The 20714-nt window shown below is 38.7% G+C and overlaps 1 protein-coding gene across 2 annotated transcripts in view; it reads right to left on the bottom strand.

The window, feature by feature from the left end:
- Positions 1 to 5354: 5354 nt before the first annotated feature.
- TEX264 (testis expressed 264, ER-phagy receptor) overlaps positions 5355 to 20714 on the bottom strand; it is a 192114-nt gene continuing 176754 nt past the window's right edge. For both annotated transcript variants that reach the window (XM_088134031.1, XM_088134032.1), the window contains exon 7: positions 5355 to 12381. In XM_088134031.1, the coding sequence (XP_087990157.1) occupies positions 12059 to 12381 (323 nt within the window). In that variant the 3' untranslated portion in view covers positions 5355 to 12058. The remainder of the gene's footprint in view (positions 12382 to 20714) is intronic.

Here is a 20714-nt window from a genome sequence, read left to right as displayed (position 1 = left end):
AGGGTAAAAGTAGATTGGGAATGTGTGGGCTTTTAGTTTCAGCAATGCTTTGAAGATGCATGTACATCTCAATAAATGAATTTCTTTTTGAACCTGACTTGGGTTGCAAGAGATTTTTCTTCATTGGGATTTGAACATCACAGATCTGACAAAATGCAGAATCAAAAGGATATCCAATCTTCAAATTATGGGGGAAATAGTGCACGTATCAAAAGCACTGAATCCATCCAATTTTGCTCCTTCCTGTTCCTTTCTAAAAACAATAGCTAAGGGGAATAGGAGGAGCTAAAATGGAGGATTGGGAAAAATTGCTTGTATGATATTCTGTAGGTCACTGTTAGAGCAGGGCTGTGTTCCTTCCATCAATGTAAGAACTACCTTAAGCTTTGCATGTCATGCCATGCAGGTCATGGATGAAAAATGAAGGATGAGTATCCAATTTGGGAAAGTTTCAGAGTTTGAAAAGGTTGAAATGGGTGCTTTAAACTACCAATGGACTACTCAGCTCATTAGAACAGTTGGCTCAAATTTCCTTGATTTATGGCTCTATTGAATATAACCTGCTTAAGAATACACGTGCTGGTGTTAAACTTCAAAAGCCTGTTTGCAAGTGGAGTGGAATGATCTCTCTTCTGTTAAATATATCATACACAATGATGAGCCATCTAACACTAGGTATGAAGATATCTCTTACATGATATCTGATGCACCCAGGTCATGTTTGACCATACTGTACTGTTCCTCAGTGAACTTTGTAGATTTTGCACAGGGATAATACGGATTGGATCCTTTTTCCTGCTGCTATCCTTGTAAAAGTTTCATCTCTGAAGTCAACAATGATGCTGCCCAGCTTGATTTGAATTACATCATAAGGGCATTGATGTCTCCAGATTTTCAATTCTCATAAAAAATTCACCATTTTCTTCATAAAGTGAAGGAAAAAAAATGACAGTCTTCCTTTTGGACCTTCTGAAGAGTTAAATAGAGCAAAATGAGGCATTGAGGAAAAGTTATACAAAAGTTTAAGCCAGTAAAAGACTTTAGGAGCTTAAGCAGTAAGAAAGGCAGGGACATGAAAGGATGGCATTTGAAACCAAGCATGAAGGTATGGGAAGAGCAGAATTAATGGGGACAGGAAACTAGCAGAAATAATTCTTGCTGGTTGAAAAATAGGCAGTTAAGGATATATTCAGTAAAGGGCAGCTTTAGAAGGGTTTGATCATTCTCTCTTTTCATTTATTAAATAGATGGATTTGCTATGGATGGTTGAAGATAGCAATGTTCTACTTTAGTGTTTAGGTGGTTGGATCAGTTGTGTTAATATCCAAACCATTCCAGGACTACCATTTTAGTTTGTAAGCAGATATTGTGCCACAGTATAGATCACAGATTCTCTTTGTGTATAGTAAGATTATTGTACTATTTTAACCAATTCTCTTTGGTTTCATTTTAACCAATCATTGACTAAAGTTGCTTTTGTTTTTGCTTAACACAAAATATCAAATGAGAATCTACCTGAATTCCAACATTCTTGATCCATCATATTTACTAAGAAGAAGACAAGTTTTTAGGAATGTCTAAAACAAGATACTGAAAATATAACCACCCACATCCCAATGAGGGGGGAAAAAAAAATACAGAGCAGCTTAGAAAACCATTGTGGACATATAACAAACTTTTGATTGAACTAAGCATTCATAGGAAATTAAGTAACTAAGTATATATAAGAAACAGAAGATGGGTGTAATGATCAAGGATATAGCCCAGAAAATAGCCAATATCTGCAGAATGGAAGTCAGAAAAACTAAAGTTTTTACGTTTTTCTTAAAAACTTTTTTTAGGCCCATCCTAAAAGAAACTTAGGCTTGCAAGGGAAAGTAAGAGTTTTTTAAGCTATGTCATTGGTAAGAGGAAAGAAAAGGGAAGGATGGGCCTGCTGCTTGATTGCAAAACTAGCTGAACAATTATACTCAATTAATGTACTGTGTATCAATCTTTCCACATCAAACTGAAAGGAGTTACCAAGTGGAGTACTGTAGGGTTCTGTTCTAGGCCTTGTGCTATTCAAAGTATTTATAAATAACTTGAAGACTTAGAAAATATGACTATCAAATTTGCAGATGACACAAAGATAGGGAAGGATAGCAAACCCTTTAGAGAATAGCATCAGGATTTAGGAAGATCTTTAGAAGTTGGAACTATGGACAGAAACTAACAAGATCTTAGGCTTATGGTTGCAGCCTAGGCTGAAAGTGGTTAACCCCAAGAACAAGTGTCTCAGAGTTCTGATCAGTGAGAATTATTATTAAGGTTAAAATAATAACACGAGAATTATGACAAGTATCCTTCTTTCAAATGAGAAACCTATATGTAAACTAATTAGGGTGGGAAGGATTTGGGTTTTTTTCTCATGTTCTATGTAAATGGAAGAAGGCTTGTCTCTTTTGTGAAGGAGGGCCAAATTGCACTTGTTGATTATTTTAGAAATAACTACTGTACTAATGTCTTATCAATCCGAGAAACAGCTCTTAGACTAGATGAATTTCCAAAGGAACAGCAGCACAGTAATTGTTTTGGGCAAGAAAAACCAAAGGAATGAATCTAGAATGAGGGAGGCCATATGGGGCAGCAGCTCATAAGAAAAGCTCTCGGTGTCTTGGTGGATCACATGCTGAACTTGAGCCAACGCTGATGCAGCTACAATAAAAACACATGCAGTCCTAAGCCTCATCAACCAAAGCATGGTATAGGATCAGAAGAGATGTCATTCCTCTCTATTCTGTGTTGGTCCAGCCATTCTTACAATGTTTTGTCCAATTCTGGACACCTCATCTTAGGAAGGATATAGATAAACTGGAGCATATCCCAGAGGATGGCAATTAAAACGATAAAGAGCTTGGAAAACAAAACGCATGAGGAATGGTTGGAGGCATTGGGTATCTTGAGCTAAGAGAAGGCAAGGTAGTGGGTGGTTATCTTTAGGAATCTGAAGGCTTGCAGACTTGTTCAGTATTGTTTCAGAACAAGATAGGACAAGAGACAATGGGCTAAAATGTCAAGGAAGCAGATTGGCATTGGACATAGGAAGGATTTTCTTACGGCAAAAGCTGTTTAGCAATGGAACAGACTGCCTTAGGAAGTGGTATTTCTTCACTGGAGGTACTTAAAAAGAAGCTGGATGTGGATTCTTGGATTGGGCAGGGGGGTTGGATTAAACTCTCCCGAGTCTAACTTTTTACTCTTGCTCTGTATTGCCATGATTCTGTGGTTGTGTACTAGTATTTCTTGGTATGAAAGTATGGTCTGTCAAGAGAGAGAATGGTTGAGATTCACAGATAGAGATTTAGAATTAAAACTATTTGCCCATAAAATAAAGTACCCAATTTACAAAACTAATTTAATGAGTAGTTATTAAATCAATAAATATATTTTGTGTGTATGCTGGCCTTGCCATTTTTCGTTTGTTGTTAGCAGGAATATGACATATACGCATATTCAAATGTATCACATTCACACCTTTTTTGAGTGGGTAGCAATTTCCAGGATTCATTTCAGCTTAAGTTAGCAAACTAAGTTTGACAAGCTGGCAAATCTGGATGGATGGCATAGATTTTATCTTTGTTGATATTTTTTCCTATCTACTCTTCCTCCGTGAGGAGGGGGAGTTGTCTTAAATTCACAGTGATCTTCCTTTTGGGCATATACAGTATCCTGGTCCCTCCGCTAAAATTAGGATATCACAATCTCATTGTGTGTTGCAGTCTCCAATTTATCTTTACCTTTTTATAGAGTTAGCAACAAGTTACTCTTCCAGTTACAGATGCTACTATGAAGTCTTGGTGGAGGCCTGGAGCCTGGAGCCAACTTCTGAAACTGTTACAGGAAGTGTTGATTGCTTGCTTCACCATCTGCTCATTCAAGCATTGCTGCTGCAAACCTCCTTATACTCCTATGTAAACTGTACCACAAACTTTTTTGATTTAATTACATTGAATATACATCATCACAAGAATCCTTATTAAAACCTTTAATATTGGAGGAAGGGCTGCACATTAAATTGTATTGCAGCTGTTTTAACAGTATTGTCACATGATAGCTTTCATTGTCCTTCACTTGTAAATCTCAAATTATACACTTGGCAATTGGATAGTGAATTGCTTGGCTCCCATGGAATGATACTATACACTTTTATGAATTCCCCAAAGCACATACAAAGGATTTTTGTGCATTAAGAATAATACACTGATAATCCTTTCAGTTGAAAGACACTTTCCAAAAATATTTTTGCAAGTAATGTTTTCTTTGTTGCTTTTCCCCCCCTTTCTTCTTTAGGAATTAGGTAGACATTTCTAAAACTTGTATCAAAATTGCAGGAAGCCACTACCTTCTCTAATCCACACAGTCTCCTCAAAATCACTTCCTTCTGGTCCAACTTCAGCAGCCAACATCCAGAGACAACTGTTAGCCAGTCTTCATACTGACAGCCCTTGAGGACCACCTGGAAGCTGCAATTGGTCCAGAATGCAGTGGTGCAAATATGTAACACCACTACATGGTGAGTTGCGCTGGCTCCTGATAAGTTTGCAGGGACAATCTGCTGATTATCACTTATAAAGCCCTACATAGTACAGGACTGGGTTATCTATGGGACTGGCTTTCTCCCATTCTTTCTGCCCATCCCACATGCTCTAATGATAGAGACATGCTTCGAATCCTTTCCTTGAAGTAATGTCATCTGATGGGACCTAGGAGACATTCCTCTTCTATTGCAGGGCATTCAGTTGACCCTGATCCTGTTGGCTTTTAGAAAGGCATTAAAAACTTGGTTCTTCCCTGGGCGTTGGGGCAAGGATGATAAGAGATCCTGCTTGGTGAGATATAGTGCATATGGAAGGCTCCCAATCATCTATACATTGTAGCTGTTATCATTTTTTATTTTTTATTTAAACAATTTTTTTTCCTTGTTGACATATGCCATCCAGAGTCACATCTGGACATCCATATACATTTCATAAATAAATAAATAAATAAATAAATAAATAAATATATGTATGTTAGATTTATATCTTGCTTTTCCTTCAGGAATTCAAGGTTATGTACACAGTAGCCTCATTTTTCTCCATAACCACCACCCTGGGAGGCAAGTTGGCCTAAGAGTGAGTGACCTGAAGTCACCCAGCAAGTGTTCCTGGGTGAGGGTGGAGTTGAATCTGGTCTTCCTGGAATCAACTCTACACCTTAACCCAGTGTTGTCCAAACTTGGCCACTTTAAGATGAGTGGACTTCAACTCCCAGAATTCCCCAGCCAGCCATGCTGGCTGGGGAATTCTGGGAGTTGAAGTCCATTCATCTTAAAGTGGCCAAGTTTGGACAACACTGCCTTAACCACTCCATGCTCATAAATTCCTTGGATCAATGTTTCCCAACCCACCCCTTACATAAATTGACACATTGCCTGGGAGAGACATTATGCCAGAGAGTTACGGGGAAAATTAAATGGCAGAGAGCAGTATTGTGGACCATTGCGTCAAGGTTCTATTTTGCTAGGATCATAACCCTACAGCCACCATTCTTTTACCCCTACAGAGAGTACTTTGTAAATATGAAAACCAAAATCCCAACTAAATAGGACATAAAACTTAAGCTTTGCAAATCTCTTGGCATCCCAAATATACTTAAGGTCCACTTTGATTAGTGAGTTTCCATTCCAAATAGATGTCCCTAAGACTACAATTTCAATGCTTCTCTGCATATGCACTATCAAGAGCCATAATAAATAATTAAGTGGGGCAAGGCATTCATTCAGTCTACATGCTGTCAGACTTCCTTCATGAAGGAGTGCCACAAATTTGTCATTAGGCTCAATTAAATGCCTTAACCTGCACAATTAGGAAAGACTTTGGCAAACAAGTTGCTAGCACAGTAGGCAACCTTAGGCTTTAGTGGTCTCATTTAGGAGTACAAGGCAGGTATATGGATGAATATGGCATAAGTTGGGGGATGGCAACCAGCATTAGTCCCTGAACCTCATTTTGACAGCTCCGGAACTCTCTTTCATTTAATGAAAACCATCAGCAGTTTCCCATCATTTCCAGGCACACAACAGTGGCAGTGCAAAGCCATAAGATAGATTCATAAAATAAGTTTAATGAAGTTTAAGAACCAAACTCCCACCACTCCCCCCCATGTCCCCCCAACTCCACCACTGCATGTGAGAAAGCTACAACTCCCCACTCTGTGTATCTTGATTGGGTGTGTATTTTAGTTCATAAGAATCACTGATACTTCAGGATTTACCAATTGTGAGGCAGGTTCCACTTCAGTCATTCATGAGGCTGTTACTGTTTTGCTAGTATGGAGCATTCACAAAATGCGGTGGACAAGGGCTTGTTTTTTATGAGCCATTTTTAATTTTAACAAGGATTCACCTCCCCACCCCCGCACCACCCTGCTCACCCAACACCTATGTTTTAGTCAGTCTGGCACATAGATCATTTAAAGCCTTGTACATTATACCAAAATAGTGATTAAATATATAACAGAACAAAATTTTTCACTTCAGGACCAAACTAATAAGCAAACCTCTCTCACAGCTTTGTTTGTGTTTTAATGATTAACAAGCTCTAAGCTGTCATTCCATATTGCTTTACAGTGCAGGTTGCTGGCTGAAGGACAATCTGTGGGTTTGAGAGCCAAACACAACACCTCTTCCTGTTTACATGCAAGTTCTCCTACAACCACTTCAGTTTTGCCAGCTGCTTTTTGTGTAGGCAAACTATTAGATTCATGGTAATACACTTTGCACATACCACCATATTTGTTTTGCTATGGAAATTTACAGAGTATAGCCAACCAACTCTGAGTGCTGGTGAAATTGATTATCTCCATTAGCAATAGGTACTTTATATGTATTAATGGGTGGATTCAGAACTCTGGAGAGCTATATGGTATAATTTCTGTGTGCCTATGAAATAGTGCCTCAACAAAGAACATACATGGATGAGAAATAACACTTCAGACCCACTCTTCCTGACAACAGTTGGATCAAGAGACATGTTGTCATGGAGCTATACCCCATCTAGACATACATGAATTAGTCCTATGTGAGTCCAACTGGGATATGTAGGGAACACTGCATTTTTCTGTTGAATAAGATGGCTTTATCTAGACTTCTAGGACTGAAAACATGTTGGGATACACAGGCAGAGAAAAACATGGAATTTTAAAAGAGTAAAGCATAGCAGAAAATAGAAGCAACACCAAAACTTTAAGGTGTTCAGAATAATGTTTATCTGGTACCAAACCTTTCAGCACTCTTAATAATTTTGAGTTTGTGGATGCTAACCAAAGCATAGGAAGAATGTGCTGTATTGTATGCTGTTTAGAATCCTTTTCCACATACATTCATGTTTAGTTTTCTGGATGCCCAGATTATTCTTATCATCACAACCTCAGCCTTATTAATGAGAGACTTCTATAAGCATCAGCAGGCTTCTAACCAGGTACTACTGATCTTTCAGAACACTGAGATGGTAATGAAAATGAGATGCTCACAGTAGATGATATTTGGGCTTAAGAAAGGAAGATGTCAGGAAAGCTGCATGTCTTCATCTCTGAAAGGTCTCAATGGGCAACAATAAAATTAGAATAACAACAGGTCTTCTTTATCTAGCAGCATCATTTTGTTCAAATATGTTAATTTTGAAGTACTGCATTCTATACCAGTTGTAGATTACTGAGGCTTTTTTACTGCCAGTAAAGCTAATAGAGCCAGTTGTGCTTAGAGCAAGAGAGATGAAACACTAGTTGTTTTTGAGATGCTTGGATGTATTACTCACCATCACATCACCCAGTCCCTCCACAATCACAGCAAGTGTTAAACAGAGAAACAGAAACGTACCACAGAATAAGGAGAACATCTTAAAGCTGTCTGTCAGACAGATGCACGAATGGAGCAAGCTCCAGTCATGACCCCAGCAATCCTGGGAAAGACACAGTCATGGGACATAATGCCTGAAGCAGTCTGAAATACAGATGGGTCTTTTGCTTCTTCAACACTAGAATAAACACTCTAAAGTTTGGCCCAAGGGATGGTACCCAAGATTTTTAATAATTCTACACTCACATCTGAAATTCTTTGTCTACAAAATGCTAGCCATTCAGTGATGATTACCAACCAAAACCCAGTCATTGCATGCAGCAGTCCTTTAGCAGCCCCTCCCTGCCAAAAACTGGGGGAGTGCTCAGAGAAACCCAGAAAAATGTTAGGTTTAGTATTCACCTCCAGAAGCCAACTTGGTAAGTCTTTACACAAAGCAAAACTTCCATGGCCAACTCTGAATAAAGGCGATGAGGGCTAGAAGCATTAAGTGGCTGGCTTTTCCTGCTCTCGGTCCAAGTCATGGCAAGTAGACAATGTGCCACATTTCTCCATCTGAATGATTAAGGTGTTATAATTCTATTCTCTGACAGTAATAAAGCAACTGGTACTCTTGTGTAGTCTTATTAAATCAGAAGATCTACCCAACAGTGAATGATTTGAGGACTGCTTCCAGTCCGCATCTTCATAGTGAGAGTCATTTCTCAATCTCAGGGGAGCCACAATAACTAATCCCCAGTTCCTCATCCCAGCACATGGCATGCCCAGTGACTTTCTTCCTATTCCCATGTTTTACAACATCTCCGAGCAGTCAAAGTGGCTCTGTTCATATTGCTTGTTAACTTTCAGGGCAAGAAAAAAACTTTTCCAAAGCTTAGCATTAGGGAAAAGAAGAATGGAAGGAAAAAAATCATTCATCTGTACTCCCATAAAAAAAAAGACAGGAAAGAAGAACCTGTTCTTTTTCGGCATGAAATAATTGCCCCCTTAAACGTTTGCACTTGAGCCCCTAAGTGATTCAGGTTAGCAAGGAGAACATTTTGACTCATGAACATAGAGCATATTAGAAGGTACATGAGGGATTTGCTGTTTGAAGATTATTTATTTATTTATTTTGGGCAGCCTTACTTCCTGTTTGTGAAAAACTTGCAAATCAAGGAAACAGCTTTCTAGTTTAGAAAAGAGAAGTTGCCCTGCTATGCAAGTTTTCTAGATAAGAAAATGTTTTTCTTCCCAACATGCTGGTTTCCAAGTGTGCAAAATAGCCCCTATAATCGGAAACAAGGTTCAATTACTGTATGTATCTGCCTTGAAGGTTTTGTATGTATCTATAAAACATTGCTAACAAATAAACAGCACATTCACTTGTGCTTAAGAATGTGCTTAAGCACATTTACTTGTGCTTAAGAAAAGAATATATGTGTATAGGCACATGCAGAATGGCTAATTTATATGCCATTATCTGTAAACACACCACACAGCCTCACACTTGCAGGTTATAAACATGTATGAGTATGCATATTCATACATGGAAACACATATGAGGAGGTACAGTGTTTGTCCACAAACATGTGAGACAAGCACATACACTTTACAACAAAGCTAGGAATGTGCAAAACATTCCAGAGACAGGATGGTTGGAGGACTGTCCCATCCTTTCTCAGACCACACTGATTTGGCAGCTTCAAGGGCGGTCCAGCAGTTTTGTGGAAGTAGGAAATCTTCCAGAAGTAGGAAGTGATTTTTCCAGAAGGAAATCTTTTTGAGTAGGAAGTAGTTTGAGCATGGCCCAGCCCTGAAGCTTTACCTCCAGAAAGTTGCTAGACCAACCCTAGAATGACCAGATGGCATGGTCCAGAGGAGTAAAAGAAGATGCTGGAGACACAATGTTTGCACATACCTAAATGAAACATCATAATCCAGTAAAAATACTTTGATACTGATATATTGCTTCCTTTTCCTCATTGTGAAAAGAGGAAGGGAGGGAGGAAGGGAGGGAGGGAGAGAGAATGAGAATGAGAATATTGTTGTCATGTCAAATGAACTCTGGGGATAGGCATAGTATACTAATATCTATATGCCTCCTCCTCATTTCTCTGTATCCCAATAGTTTTTGGAATATAGGAAAAGCATACAGCAATTGCATAAATGGTATCCTGTCTAATTTAGCCGTAAGCCTGAGCACAGGCTTAAGTATAGTATAGATTGAACTACAGACATGAAGAGGCATATAAGCACAAGACATTCAAACATGTCTGAGGAAATGGGAATGCACACAATCTGCAAACAGATATATGAACAAAGAGACATTGTTGACAGGTGCTCTGGACTAGCTGTTCAGGAGTCCTGCACAAGAGAAGCCTTTGAGTGCTAAAATGAGACAGTTTGGAAGATTTTCATTCAAACAAATCCATGCTACACTCCAAGCATCTGATGCACAGTGCTGATTTGGTTTGCTACGCTAAATGAGAATTGGGAGTGTATGAATATAGTTTTAAGCTAAACCTGAAATTGAGACCTTAGAGGCAACAACAACAGAGCACAAAGAAGAAAGTAAGGAATCAATTGTGATTGCTTGGGGAGAGGGAGCTAAATAGCCTTATGGACCACAAAGCTCAAAGAAGACCATTCTAACACTGCATTCCATTGATTATCCTCCAGGCTAAATCAATGTTCAGAACAAGGCAGGTCTGAAGGTGGCTAAATTTTGAACTCCTCTACCACTGTATGGATCCAAATCCATTAAGAAAGAGAGTGGACCATTGATCTCTACAAAGAGGATGCAAACAAGAGAACCAAGAATGTGCTGGGGAGAAGCAGAATATTTCAATACTTCATCCCTAATACACAGATATTAACTTTTTCTTCAATCTGCTGTCTTGATGGCTTCCTCAAGCTACAATAATGGAGCTGTGAGGATTCAAACTATTTAACACATTTCTCAGCTACTGATTCCTTCGTACAAGAGCTTCACTAAAGATTCAGGAGTGACAAATTTGATTCAATATCTCAGGATACTATCTTTATGGAGACCTGTTTGTTCTGACCAAGCAGTCAAAAGTATTGCCAGTGCAAAAAGATGAACATCATCATTTCATCCTGTTGTAAGAGGTGTTCTGGAATCATGTTGGAAGAATCAGCTTCACCAACTCATAACATACAATAACTTTCAGCACTGGTTCACACACTGGGTCAAGTCCTCTATGGTTACTGCAGTACCTGAGTCTTCTGCCACATTACAGCATTGAACACATTGATCTTCTCCTATACTCAATTACTACTGCATCACAATCTTGAAGGACTAGTACTGGCACATGCAGCTGGGTCACCTACTGCGTCATTGGCTTGTTTTGCTATTCCTCATTCTCAGCAGCCTCTTTTCTAAGGCTGCAGAAAGAGGGCACCATTAATGCTAGTAGTGATGGCTTTTTCTTTCAGATGGACTCTTTCACATAACAAACTAGAGAAGGAATTTGGTTCCCAAAGATACTAAATGTAACTGTTAAGAACTTGGTTTATTCTATAATCATGGAAACCAAAAGAAAGAGAGAAATTGCACCAATAATAGAGCAAAACGGAGCAGAAACATGTAACTAATTGGGATTACACTAACCCTGCACATAATCCATTACCTTACAAAGGGACACTATTAATTGTATTACTAATAAAGAGAATTCATATGCTGCATTTATGATAAAAACATATATGAAAGTGCACAATTCTTCACTTTCAATTATCAGTGCTACAGTTCTTTGGTCTTAACAGATGTAGCACCAATTCAAGGATGCATGTTGCAGAAAAAAAAGCCAATGAGGGGTCAAACAAGATAGAGTGCAGGGAGAAGTAAAAGGATGCTAAGACCAGGGACAGTCTATGTACAAACTTATATCTACTGGTTCAGGTAGAACTCACCACCACCACTGCATGCCATCTCACTTCCAATTTCCTATTATAGCACACATCTTTAAGTCTGGCTACAAAGTGTGATAGGCAGTGAGTGTTCTACTGATTATAATTTCCTCTTCTTTATCACTCTCCAAATATTTGTTTGCAGACCAAATGTAGCACAGCTCTCAACATGGTTCAGTAACTGAAATCGTTTGTCTGGACGGAAAAGAATCAAGAACTATTATCAGTTTCTCTTTTCAGTCCCTAAAAAATATGAGTAAACAGATAACTTTATTCTTCACCCCTTTTTTCCTTTGGGGCAATAGACTCCTTGGTCCACTTGACTTGGGTGGTGTCCTGTTCTTCTGCAGAGCCAAGGTCACATGACAGACCTGCCATTCCATCCCCGTCACCATTGCCTTCCATGTCCAGTTCTTCAAAGGAGGAACCGCTGGCCCCTGATTCACTGTAGCTGTGCTCACTGCGATTGTCTGCCTCATCCCGACTGTGGCCAGACGTGAAAGGAGATAAGACAGAGGTAGCCGCTGAAGTCTCACTGATGTCAGTTGTGGCTTCGAGGCTGACAGAGCTTGTCTCACTCATGGTGTCCATACCTTTATTTAAAATTAAAGCAGAAAGTTAAAGCCAAAAGAAGATGACAAATCCAGAAAAACATATATCCACAGCAAACATCCCTTGCATTTCTCTGAATGTACTTTAAACTCTCCCATCATTAAGATGCACAAGCCATACAAATCCATTGCACTAAAAGATATCTAACATATTTTCAGTCTCCGCTATAAGAACATGGGGTAATATAAGTAGCAAAAGCCCCAACCTGGCCCCATAGCTTCACTTAATTCTTATATAAAATGAAAATATTTCTGGGACCACTTCCTATTGAATTTATGAATCTTATACTCAGAATTTTCATTGGATCTATAAGTACAATCCTAAGGATAGTCATCCGTGGGACCAATACCTATCAAAACAGGTATAATGACAATATGTAATTTTCAGCCAGATATACGGATGTCAAGATGCTCTAAACTCCCCCAAACTGCATCTGCAAAACTGGTAAATATAATTAAATAAAACTTTAAAAAATGAAGAATAGAATATGATTCAAGCCATATATCTGAAAGAACATAGGTACAATTATTGTTCTATGTATGTATTCATATCAAATTTACTCAAAAGGCAGACAACCATGAATTTAAGGCACATCCTGCAAAGGGAGGGAGGGAATTCTGTGTAATGGCCAGCTTCCCCATCTTGTCATGTTAGGATCGCTAACTTCAGCTGCACCTAATCCTTGAGATCTACCTCCTTCCCAAGAAATGTGTGCATGTGACATACTCCTCTGTGTGTGTGTGTGTGTGTGTGTGTGTATTGCCTAAAAAAAGTATAACATTCATAAAACTGATTTATCCTATATTTGCATTTACCAACTGTTCTCTCTTACACATAGAGATGCACACAACTACACACAGACACATTCCTGTTCTTCCTTTCAACAGGAACAGCAAAAAAGAAGAAGAAAACAGAACAGATATGGGAGTAAAGGGAAGGGGAAGTTGAATGGGAAAAGGAAAAACAGAAGAGAACAAATCTGATGAATATGAAGCAAATAGATGAAATAACTGTACAAGGAAGGAAACAAAAAAGAAGTCCTGTTTAGACACCATAAAATGTAAAAATCTTTGAATTGTGCTCGACTCCTGGTGACACATCCAGATAGCTTTCTTGGCAGCAATACATTTGTTTTTCAGCTTCCCAATGTTGAAAAACAAATGCAAACACTTTCGGATGGTCTCCCACCTACGTACTAATCAGATCTGAGCCTATGTAACTTTTAAAGTCAGCTAAGGTCAGCTAGATGCTGCTACTACCCACTTCACTTAGGCACTATAAAAAGGGTTAAATTCAACAGACAAACAACTGCTTGCAAGTACAGTAACTGCTCATCTTCAAGTTACCCTTCAAAACCATCCACACTTTTCAGCAGCAATCTCTGCAGCCATTTGAAGCTCTGCTTATTTCCTTGTCTATATAATTCTTCTTCTATTCTTAGTGAATGCAAGATAAAACCCCCCACTCCCAGTTCACAAGAATTTGGGGAAAACCCTCATCTTCAGTACGGAGGTAATATTAGGCTTTCTGTTGAAATCTACAATTGCCTTCCCTGCCTTTGAAAATAACAACTGTTCTCTCCTGCTCTGCAGAAATATTCACGGGAAAGGAACATACCTGTCCTGCCAATGACCTTCTTTTCTACATTGGACTAGACTCCTGAAATAACAATTTTGCAGCCTAAATTCTGTAGTTCAAGGAACAATATACTAAGGCCTTATTTTAATAAGCATGAGGAGAGTCAGTCTGGTTTAATGTCAGGGCCGGATTAAGGCCAACTGATGCCCTAAGCACAGCCCAACCCTGGTGCCCCTTGAGATAAGGGAAACTCTCATGCCACGAGATGGAAACAAATGGGATCTCTGATGCCACATTCAAATCAAACTTTTAAACTTTAGTTATTCGCCATGCCAAAGAAATCTTAAAAAAAAAAAAATGAAGATTCAAGTCCAACATGACAGACAAGGACTATTACTGAAATAAATTTTTTAAAAAAAAATGACTAGAGTTAAGTGTGATGGTGGGAGTTAAGGGAAAAAAACATTGTAGTGCTCCCCTTCCCTTAGTGCCCAAAGCACATGCTTATTTTGCTTAATGGTTAATCCAGGGCTGTGTAAGGTGCTGGGCTAGAATCGGGGAGACTTTGGGTCAGTCACTCTCTCTCAGCCGAAGCCACTTCACAGGGTTGTTGTAGAGAAAACAGGAGGTGAGGGCATTAAGTATTTATGCTGTCTTAAGTTGCTCAGAAATAAAGGCAGGATATAAATCTAATAAATAAATACATTGACTTAAGGTTTAGAGAGGCCTAATCTCTACTCAGAAACAAAGGAATAAAATCATCCTGATTAGGTGTTAGTATAACGCTCTTTCATTCAAAAATAATACACAATACAAACTTGTCCTTTATGGCACTAATCTTTCTCTTCAATGTTCTGACCTAAGGATGTTCATCCAAGACAGGCCTGACAGCAAATTCAAGTTCTGATGTACTCCCTGCTTGGAGTGTCAAAAATACTATTTGTCAGGCTCTATATATTGGTTAATGTATCTCAAATTGTTCTTCTAACCCCAGATGTTCTATTACACCACATTTAGCTCAGCCAAACTTTTCTGTTTCAGAGAAAATGTTGATAGTGTAGTGCATTTTGATTGCCCTCTACTGGACGTTTTCTCAAGCAAGTCTCTTTGGTGTACTCCCTTAACTGAATTAATGCCATGCTTTTCCCCCCCTCAAATGGATTCAAGGCTTAGAACAGTAAATTATAGAAAAAGAACACTAACATTTTACATTCTCCAATGTACCTAATGTTTCTTTCAACAGCATTTAACGTATAATTAAACAGAAAACCTATAAAGAGTGAGTTAATGGAATTCCACCCATTGGAATGACACAACAGAGAAAAATGGTTGGATATGTAACCTATGACATCTAATCTAAAAAATAAAAAGGTTTATGTTTAACACCAAAGACTGCAATATGCATTTCCTCCCTAATGGTAACTAATATTCCCTAAACAAACAATCTAAAACACACACATGACTGAAAAGAGGGCTTGGGCGGAGAATTTTCTTTTGACATGGTTGAACAATTCTTGAATTGTAAGTGGGGAAGCTTTCAGGGGCAGCCAAGAACGTATCTTTGATCTACATAAAAAGAATTGTATATACTTCATATTGAAAAAAAAGGTTACAGGCTTACCCAGCAGGGATATGAAAATATTTTCAAGTATCCCATGCATAATATTTTAGTATCTACTTGCTCAGTCTTCAGAATAGCTCTCATCTTCTGAAAAAGAAGCAGCACTCTGTTTTTGTTCCTTATGGCATGCGCTGTAGCTCTTGACTGATTTCACATGGAAATTCAGTAATAAATAAATAAACAGGGACAGAATACTTCATTAGAACCATTTTTTTTTCCTGAAAACAATGCAGTGGTTTAGACATATACTGGAGAGACATGACCTTCACGGAGGAACATTCCTAGATTTAGAAAGAACCCATTATTAACATATATAAAGGAATCCAGCCATATTCTAGGCCCTCCAGAACCTTCAGTTAGCTCTCCTTGGTCTAGTAACCCTCAGGTACTAAAACTCTCTCCAGTTCTTTGTGTAAGCTTGTAAAAGACCCCTTCAATTAATTTCTATTGGGTTTTAATAGCTCTGAGCTACTCTTGTTTGCTCTTCTCATTTTTCATTGGAAAATAAAAAGCTCCTTAATGTTACCAAATAAGTCAGTGGCCTGGAGACCTGAGTGATTTCAAACGACACCCCATTCATTCCTCATATGCTTTGGGGACATTACATCCAGCTCCCTGCACTTCCACAAAGGAGACAAAAAACTACCCCTTCCAGCACTTTTGTCCCCAATCATGAGTTACGTATGAGGAACAGAAACTTTGTATTTTGGGAACACAGTGTGCCTAAAGCTTAGTGCATGCTCGTTTCATCAACAGGCCCAAATAGAAGTTCAAATGTTTGATGAAAAGTTGCCTGCTTCTTTCACTGCAGACCTCAAAATGCAAGCACTTTTGATTATGTTACTTGTGGAGCTAAACCCTTTATTATGATTCACCTGACAGAGAGCTAGCACTGTTAACCACCTGCCATAAATGGTTCGTAGATCTATTTCCTTCCTACTGGAATCAAATGAGGTCAGACAAGGGCAAAGTTTGGAGATCACAGAACTTTTTTTTAAAGTGCATATACTGTATTTTATATAGCAATATCGAATAATGGCTTCTTTTAGCAGAACTGTCAGAAGGTTCATAGCTCTGTAACACAACATATATTTTGCATTCAGTACTTCAAAGTTCAAGCCTTGACGTTTTTAATTCAATCAATTTTTGGTAGTATGTCTGGGAAAGACCCATTTCTGGGACCCTTGGAGTTGATTTTATATATACCCTCAAGCACACTCTGACGTTGGTGGCCTCCATAAAGTCTCTGGGAGGCTTTCTATGTCTCATTTGATGATAAGTAGAAAGCATAGCACCACCATGTTTTAGATATGCAATGTGGATTATAAAACCAGATAGCCATGTATTCTCTTGCATGCTCAAATATTGATTCTGACAGATTTTCAAGTAATTATTTACTCTCTAATTTGGTGTGATTTTCCAGCAAGTTTTGGAGAACTAGATGGCTTTCTTCTTTCATTTTTAACTCCAACAGCCCCTATTTGATGCATGATCACTGTCAGTCTTGGAGTTTCAACCATGAGTTCTTTTGGCTAGTGTGGGTCTTCCGGGCTGTGTGGCCGTGTTCTGGAAGCTTCTGCTTCCATTGGATCTTGCAGCTTTTGTCATTGAATATCACCTCATGCTTTTTGGAGAAAATACCCAGTCTGGGAATGGAACCTGTGTATGTAATACACATTAGAGCAGTATTTCTCAATCTTAGCAACTTTAAGACATGTGGACTTCAACTCCCAGAATTCCCCCCAGCTAGGGAATTCTGGGAGTTGAAGTCCACATATCTTAAAGTTGCAAAGATTGAGAAACACTGCATTAGAATGTAGTACTTTGGGGAGGGGAGTGTTGCTTCTCAGAAGAAAATTGTACAATGAATGTATTTAGCTTTGCTGTTTGTACACTTCTACTGCCTATCTCTGGCAACTTTCACAGATGTTACTGTTCAAGCAAAAGAACTCATGTATTGTCGAAGGCTTTCACGGCCGGCATACAATGGCTGGTGTGGGTCTTCCGGGCTGTGTGGCTGTGTTCTGGAAGTTTTGTTTCCTAATGTTTCGCCAGCATCTGTGACCGGCATCTTCAGAGAGTAGGAACACAGACAGGAGCAGTTCTCTCTGTGCCCAGGATGATGTGACCCTTTTGTGGGTATTTATAGAGATCTGAAGGGGGGGGCATTGGGGGTTGTGGGGGGGTGTGAGGTTTGGGTTAACGAGTGGCTGCTTGTTTTGGTGTCTGAATGTGTGTATCTTCCTGGGGTTTAGGCAGGGTTTTTTCTTCTATTGAGTTGTTAACGAGTGGCTGCTGGGGGTGATTAGTATGTTCATTGTGTGAACTGTTCACACGTCCTGGTGGTTGAGCTGAGTTCATTGACCTTTTGCAGGCTGTATTTTTCAGGATTGGTAGCCAGGTTTTGTTGATTTTTAGACTCTCCTCTTTTTTATTGAAGCTGTGCTGGTGTTTGTGAATCTCAATGGCTTCCCGGTATAGCCTGGTATAGTGGCTGTTGGTGTTGTCCAGTATTCACAAACACCAGCACAGCTTTTGCTTGAACAGTAACATCTGTGAAAGTTGCCAGAGATAGGCAGTAGAAGTGTACAAACAGCAAAGCTAAATACATTCACTGTACAATTTTCTTCTGAGAAGCAACACTCCCCTCCCCAAAGTACTACATTCTAATGCAGTGTTTCTCAACCTTAGCAACTTTAAGATATGTGGACTTCAACTCCCAGAATTCCCTAGCTGGGGGGAATTCTCGGAGTTGAAGTCCACATATCTTAAAGTTGCTAAGGTTGAGAAATACTGCTCTAATGTGTATTACATACACAGGTTCCATTCCCAGACTGGGTATTTTCTCCAAAAAGCATGAGGTGGTATTCAATGACAAAAGCTGCAAGATCCAATGGAAGCAGAAGCTCATTCTCCACAGATCTTCCTGTTGCCTTTTTATTCTTTGGGGAGGATAATTTTAAATGACAAAATTAAAAAAAAGGTAAAGTAAAAGGACTTGATTTCCTCTGCTGTACTTGCAATGATCCTAATCCAGATACAGCTGGTGTGTGTATATACAGTAGTTTAGTAAATAACATCAGAATAATGTGTAAATCATTTAGTTATCCTTGGTTTATGGAATCTCAAAGGTTCTGTAGACAAAATAAATGTTTCACATTCAATGAATTCAGAATAGGGGTTAGGTCTTAGAATTCACTCTGAGGCTGACACTGTTATTTGACAGATATTATTAAAAACAGTGCATTATGGAGGGTACCAGTGTCAGACACAGTGTCTATATACAAAAATAAACTGGGCATTTTGTACGCCCTCTTATAGAGAGTTTGCAGATTTCAATGCACCAGACGCTCCAATATGATTCAATCCTATGATATTCTGTGTGCAGTATTATGAGGCTATAATTTTATGTCCTAGACCAGCTTTCTTCTATTTAATCCAAATGCCCACTGACACTCAATTATCAAGAGAAAAGGGAGAAAAAAAAAAAGAAGCTCCAAATAAGGAAGAAGGGAGGGATCTTTTATAATCTCCGGGTTTCACTTTTCCTTCAAGAAGACTAATCAATAGTCATAAATTTCAGGATCTCAACCAGCACTTGCTAAGATTACTCAATAAAAGAAACAATAAAAACAACGGTGTTAGATACTTGGCAGCTTAGATGAGGTGCTCCAAGAAATGCAAACCCATACAAAGGACCGGAAGAACCCATACAGTAGCTGATTGGGCTTCCAAAAGCACACAGTCCTTTCATGGCTTCTGCCATAGGAATATGATCCTTTCTTTTCTAGGATCCTGTCAGGAACAAGTGGCTTAAATTCACACAAAGTTGAAAATATTCTTTCCACTTTGTCTCTTGCACTTGTGGGTTGTGTATAAATATGAGCTCCATTTCACTGTTCATATACTCTGTAGCATCACATACCTCGAGTATAACTGGCGCCTATTATTGCTATCATAACTCTCTTTATACACTAAAAATGACGAACAAAGCAGAAGTAAATGTGGGATGTGGTAAACTTAGAAAAGTGCATACTGAAATTGTTTGTACTTGTGTTGATGAAGGGGGGAGTCATTTATTTTTTTTCTTTATCTATTTTCTTTTTTCTCCCCCTCCTTTTTTTCTTCTTTACCCTTTGCACTTTTTATTCTTTCTTTTCTTTGTATATTTTTCTTAGTTTGTATTAGTTTATCTCTGTATTTTTAAACTTTAATAAAATTATTATTTTTAAAAAGTGCATCAAATAAGAACAAGGCTGAGAAACAATGACCGTCCCTCCTTTCTTCAATTAGGGCATGGGACTAATGAACAAGGCTTGCATTTGAAAAGGTCACTGTGGATTGCAGGTCACAATTGCAAAAGATACTCAGGGCTTTGGAATGATGAACAGAAGAACACAATTTCAGAGGTAATGGATCCATAAAGAAAAGAAATCTGCAAAAGTGAATGAGAGAGGTGCTTGGCACTCATCTTTTCTCTGCCTTTTGTACACAGAATCATTTGCCTTTCATTCATGAGCATAAAACTGACATTTACTTAAATGAAATCTTCAACATTTCTCTGCACAACTGTCATATGAAGCTGGCAACGATTATTTCCAAACAAGATTCTCACAGGTAATTTCTGCCCAAGGGGACAAGTACATGGAAACTTCAGCAAAGCCTGGAGAAGAAATAAGTGATGAGAAAAGTAGAAACTGAAGCACAAGACAGACAGTACATTTTCACATTCCCTTGAGAAGGAGGATAAGCTTAGGACTTCTTGCCTGGGGCTACAGTGTCTTACAAGCATATCAAGTACCGAAATATTTGCCAACCAACAGCACTCTGTCAAAACTGGTCTGACACCCTGTGAAGATCATTTAATGGTCCATGTAGTCTGGCAAGCAAAAAAAAAAAAAAAAGGTTCAGGATCTATCACTTTCTGCTCATGTCTACATCCTATGCAGGTCATAACAGATACTAAATAGATCGCACATCCTTGCAATGAAACCATATTATTCTGAATTAATAAATGCTCAAATATTGTGTTTTGATGCTTTTGCCAATACTATATTCATTGCAACTAGGACATGAAAAATCAAAGGAAGAAACATAGGTACTGTCTTTCTCTAA

Source organism: Python bivittatus, unplaced genomic scaffold (genome assembly GCF_059951505.1).
Source record: "Python bivittatus isolate LINGU-HERP-01145 unplaced genomic scaffold, Pbiv_v1 ctg000080_np1212, whole genome shotgun sequence".
Classification (NCBI taxonomy): Eukaryota; Metazoa; Chordata; class Lepidosauria; order Squamata; family Pythonidae; genus Python; species Python bivittatus.
Note: the sequence above shows the minus strand (reverse complement) of the source record. Positions and strands in the feature narration are given on the sequence as shown.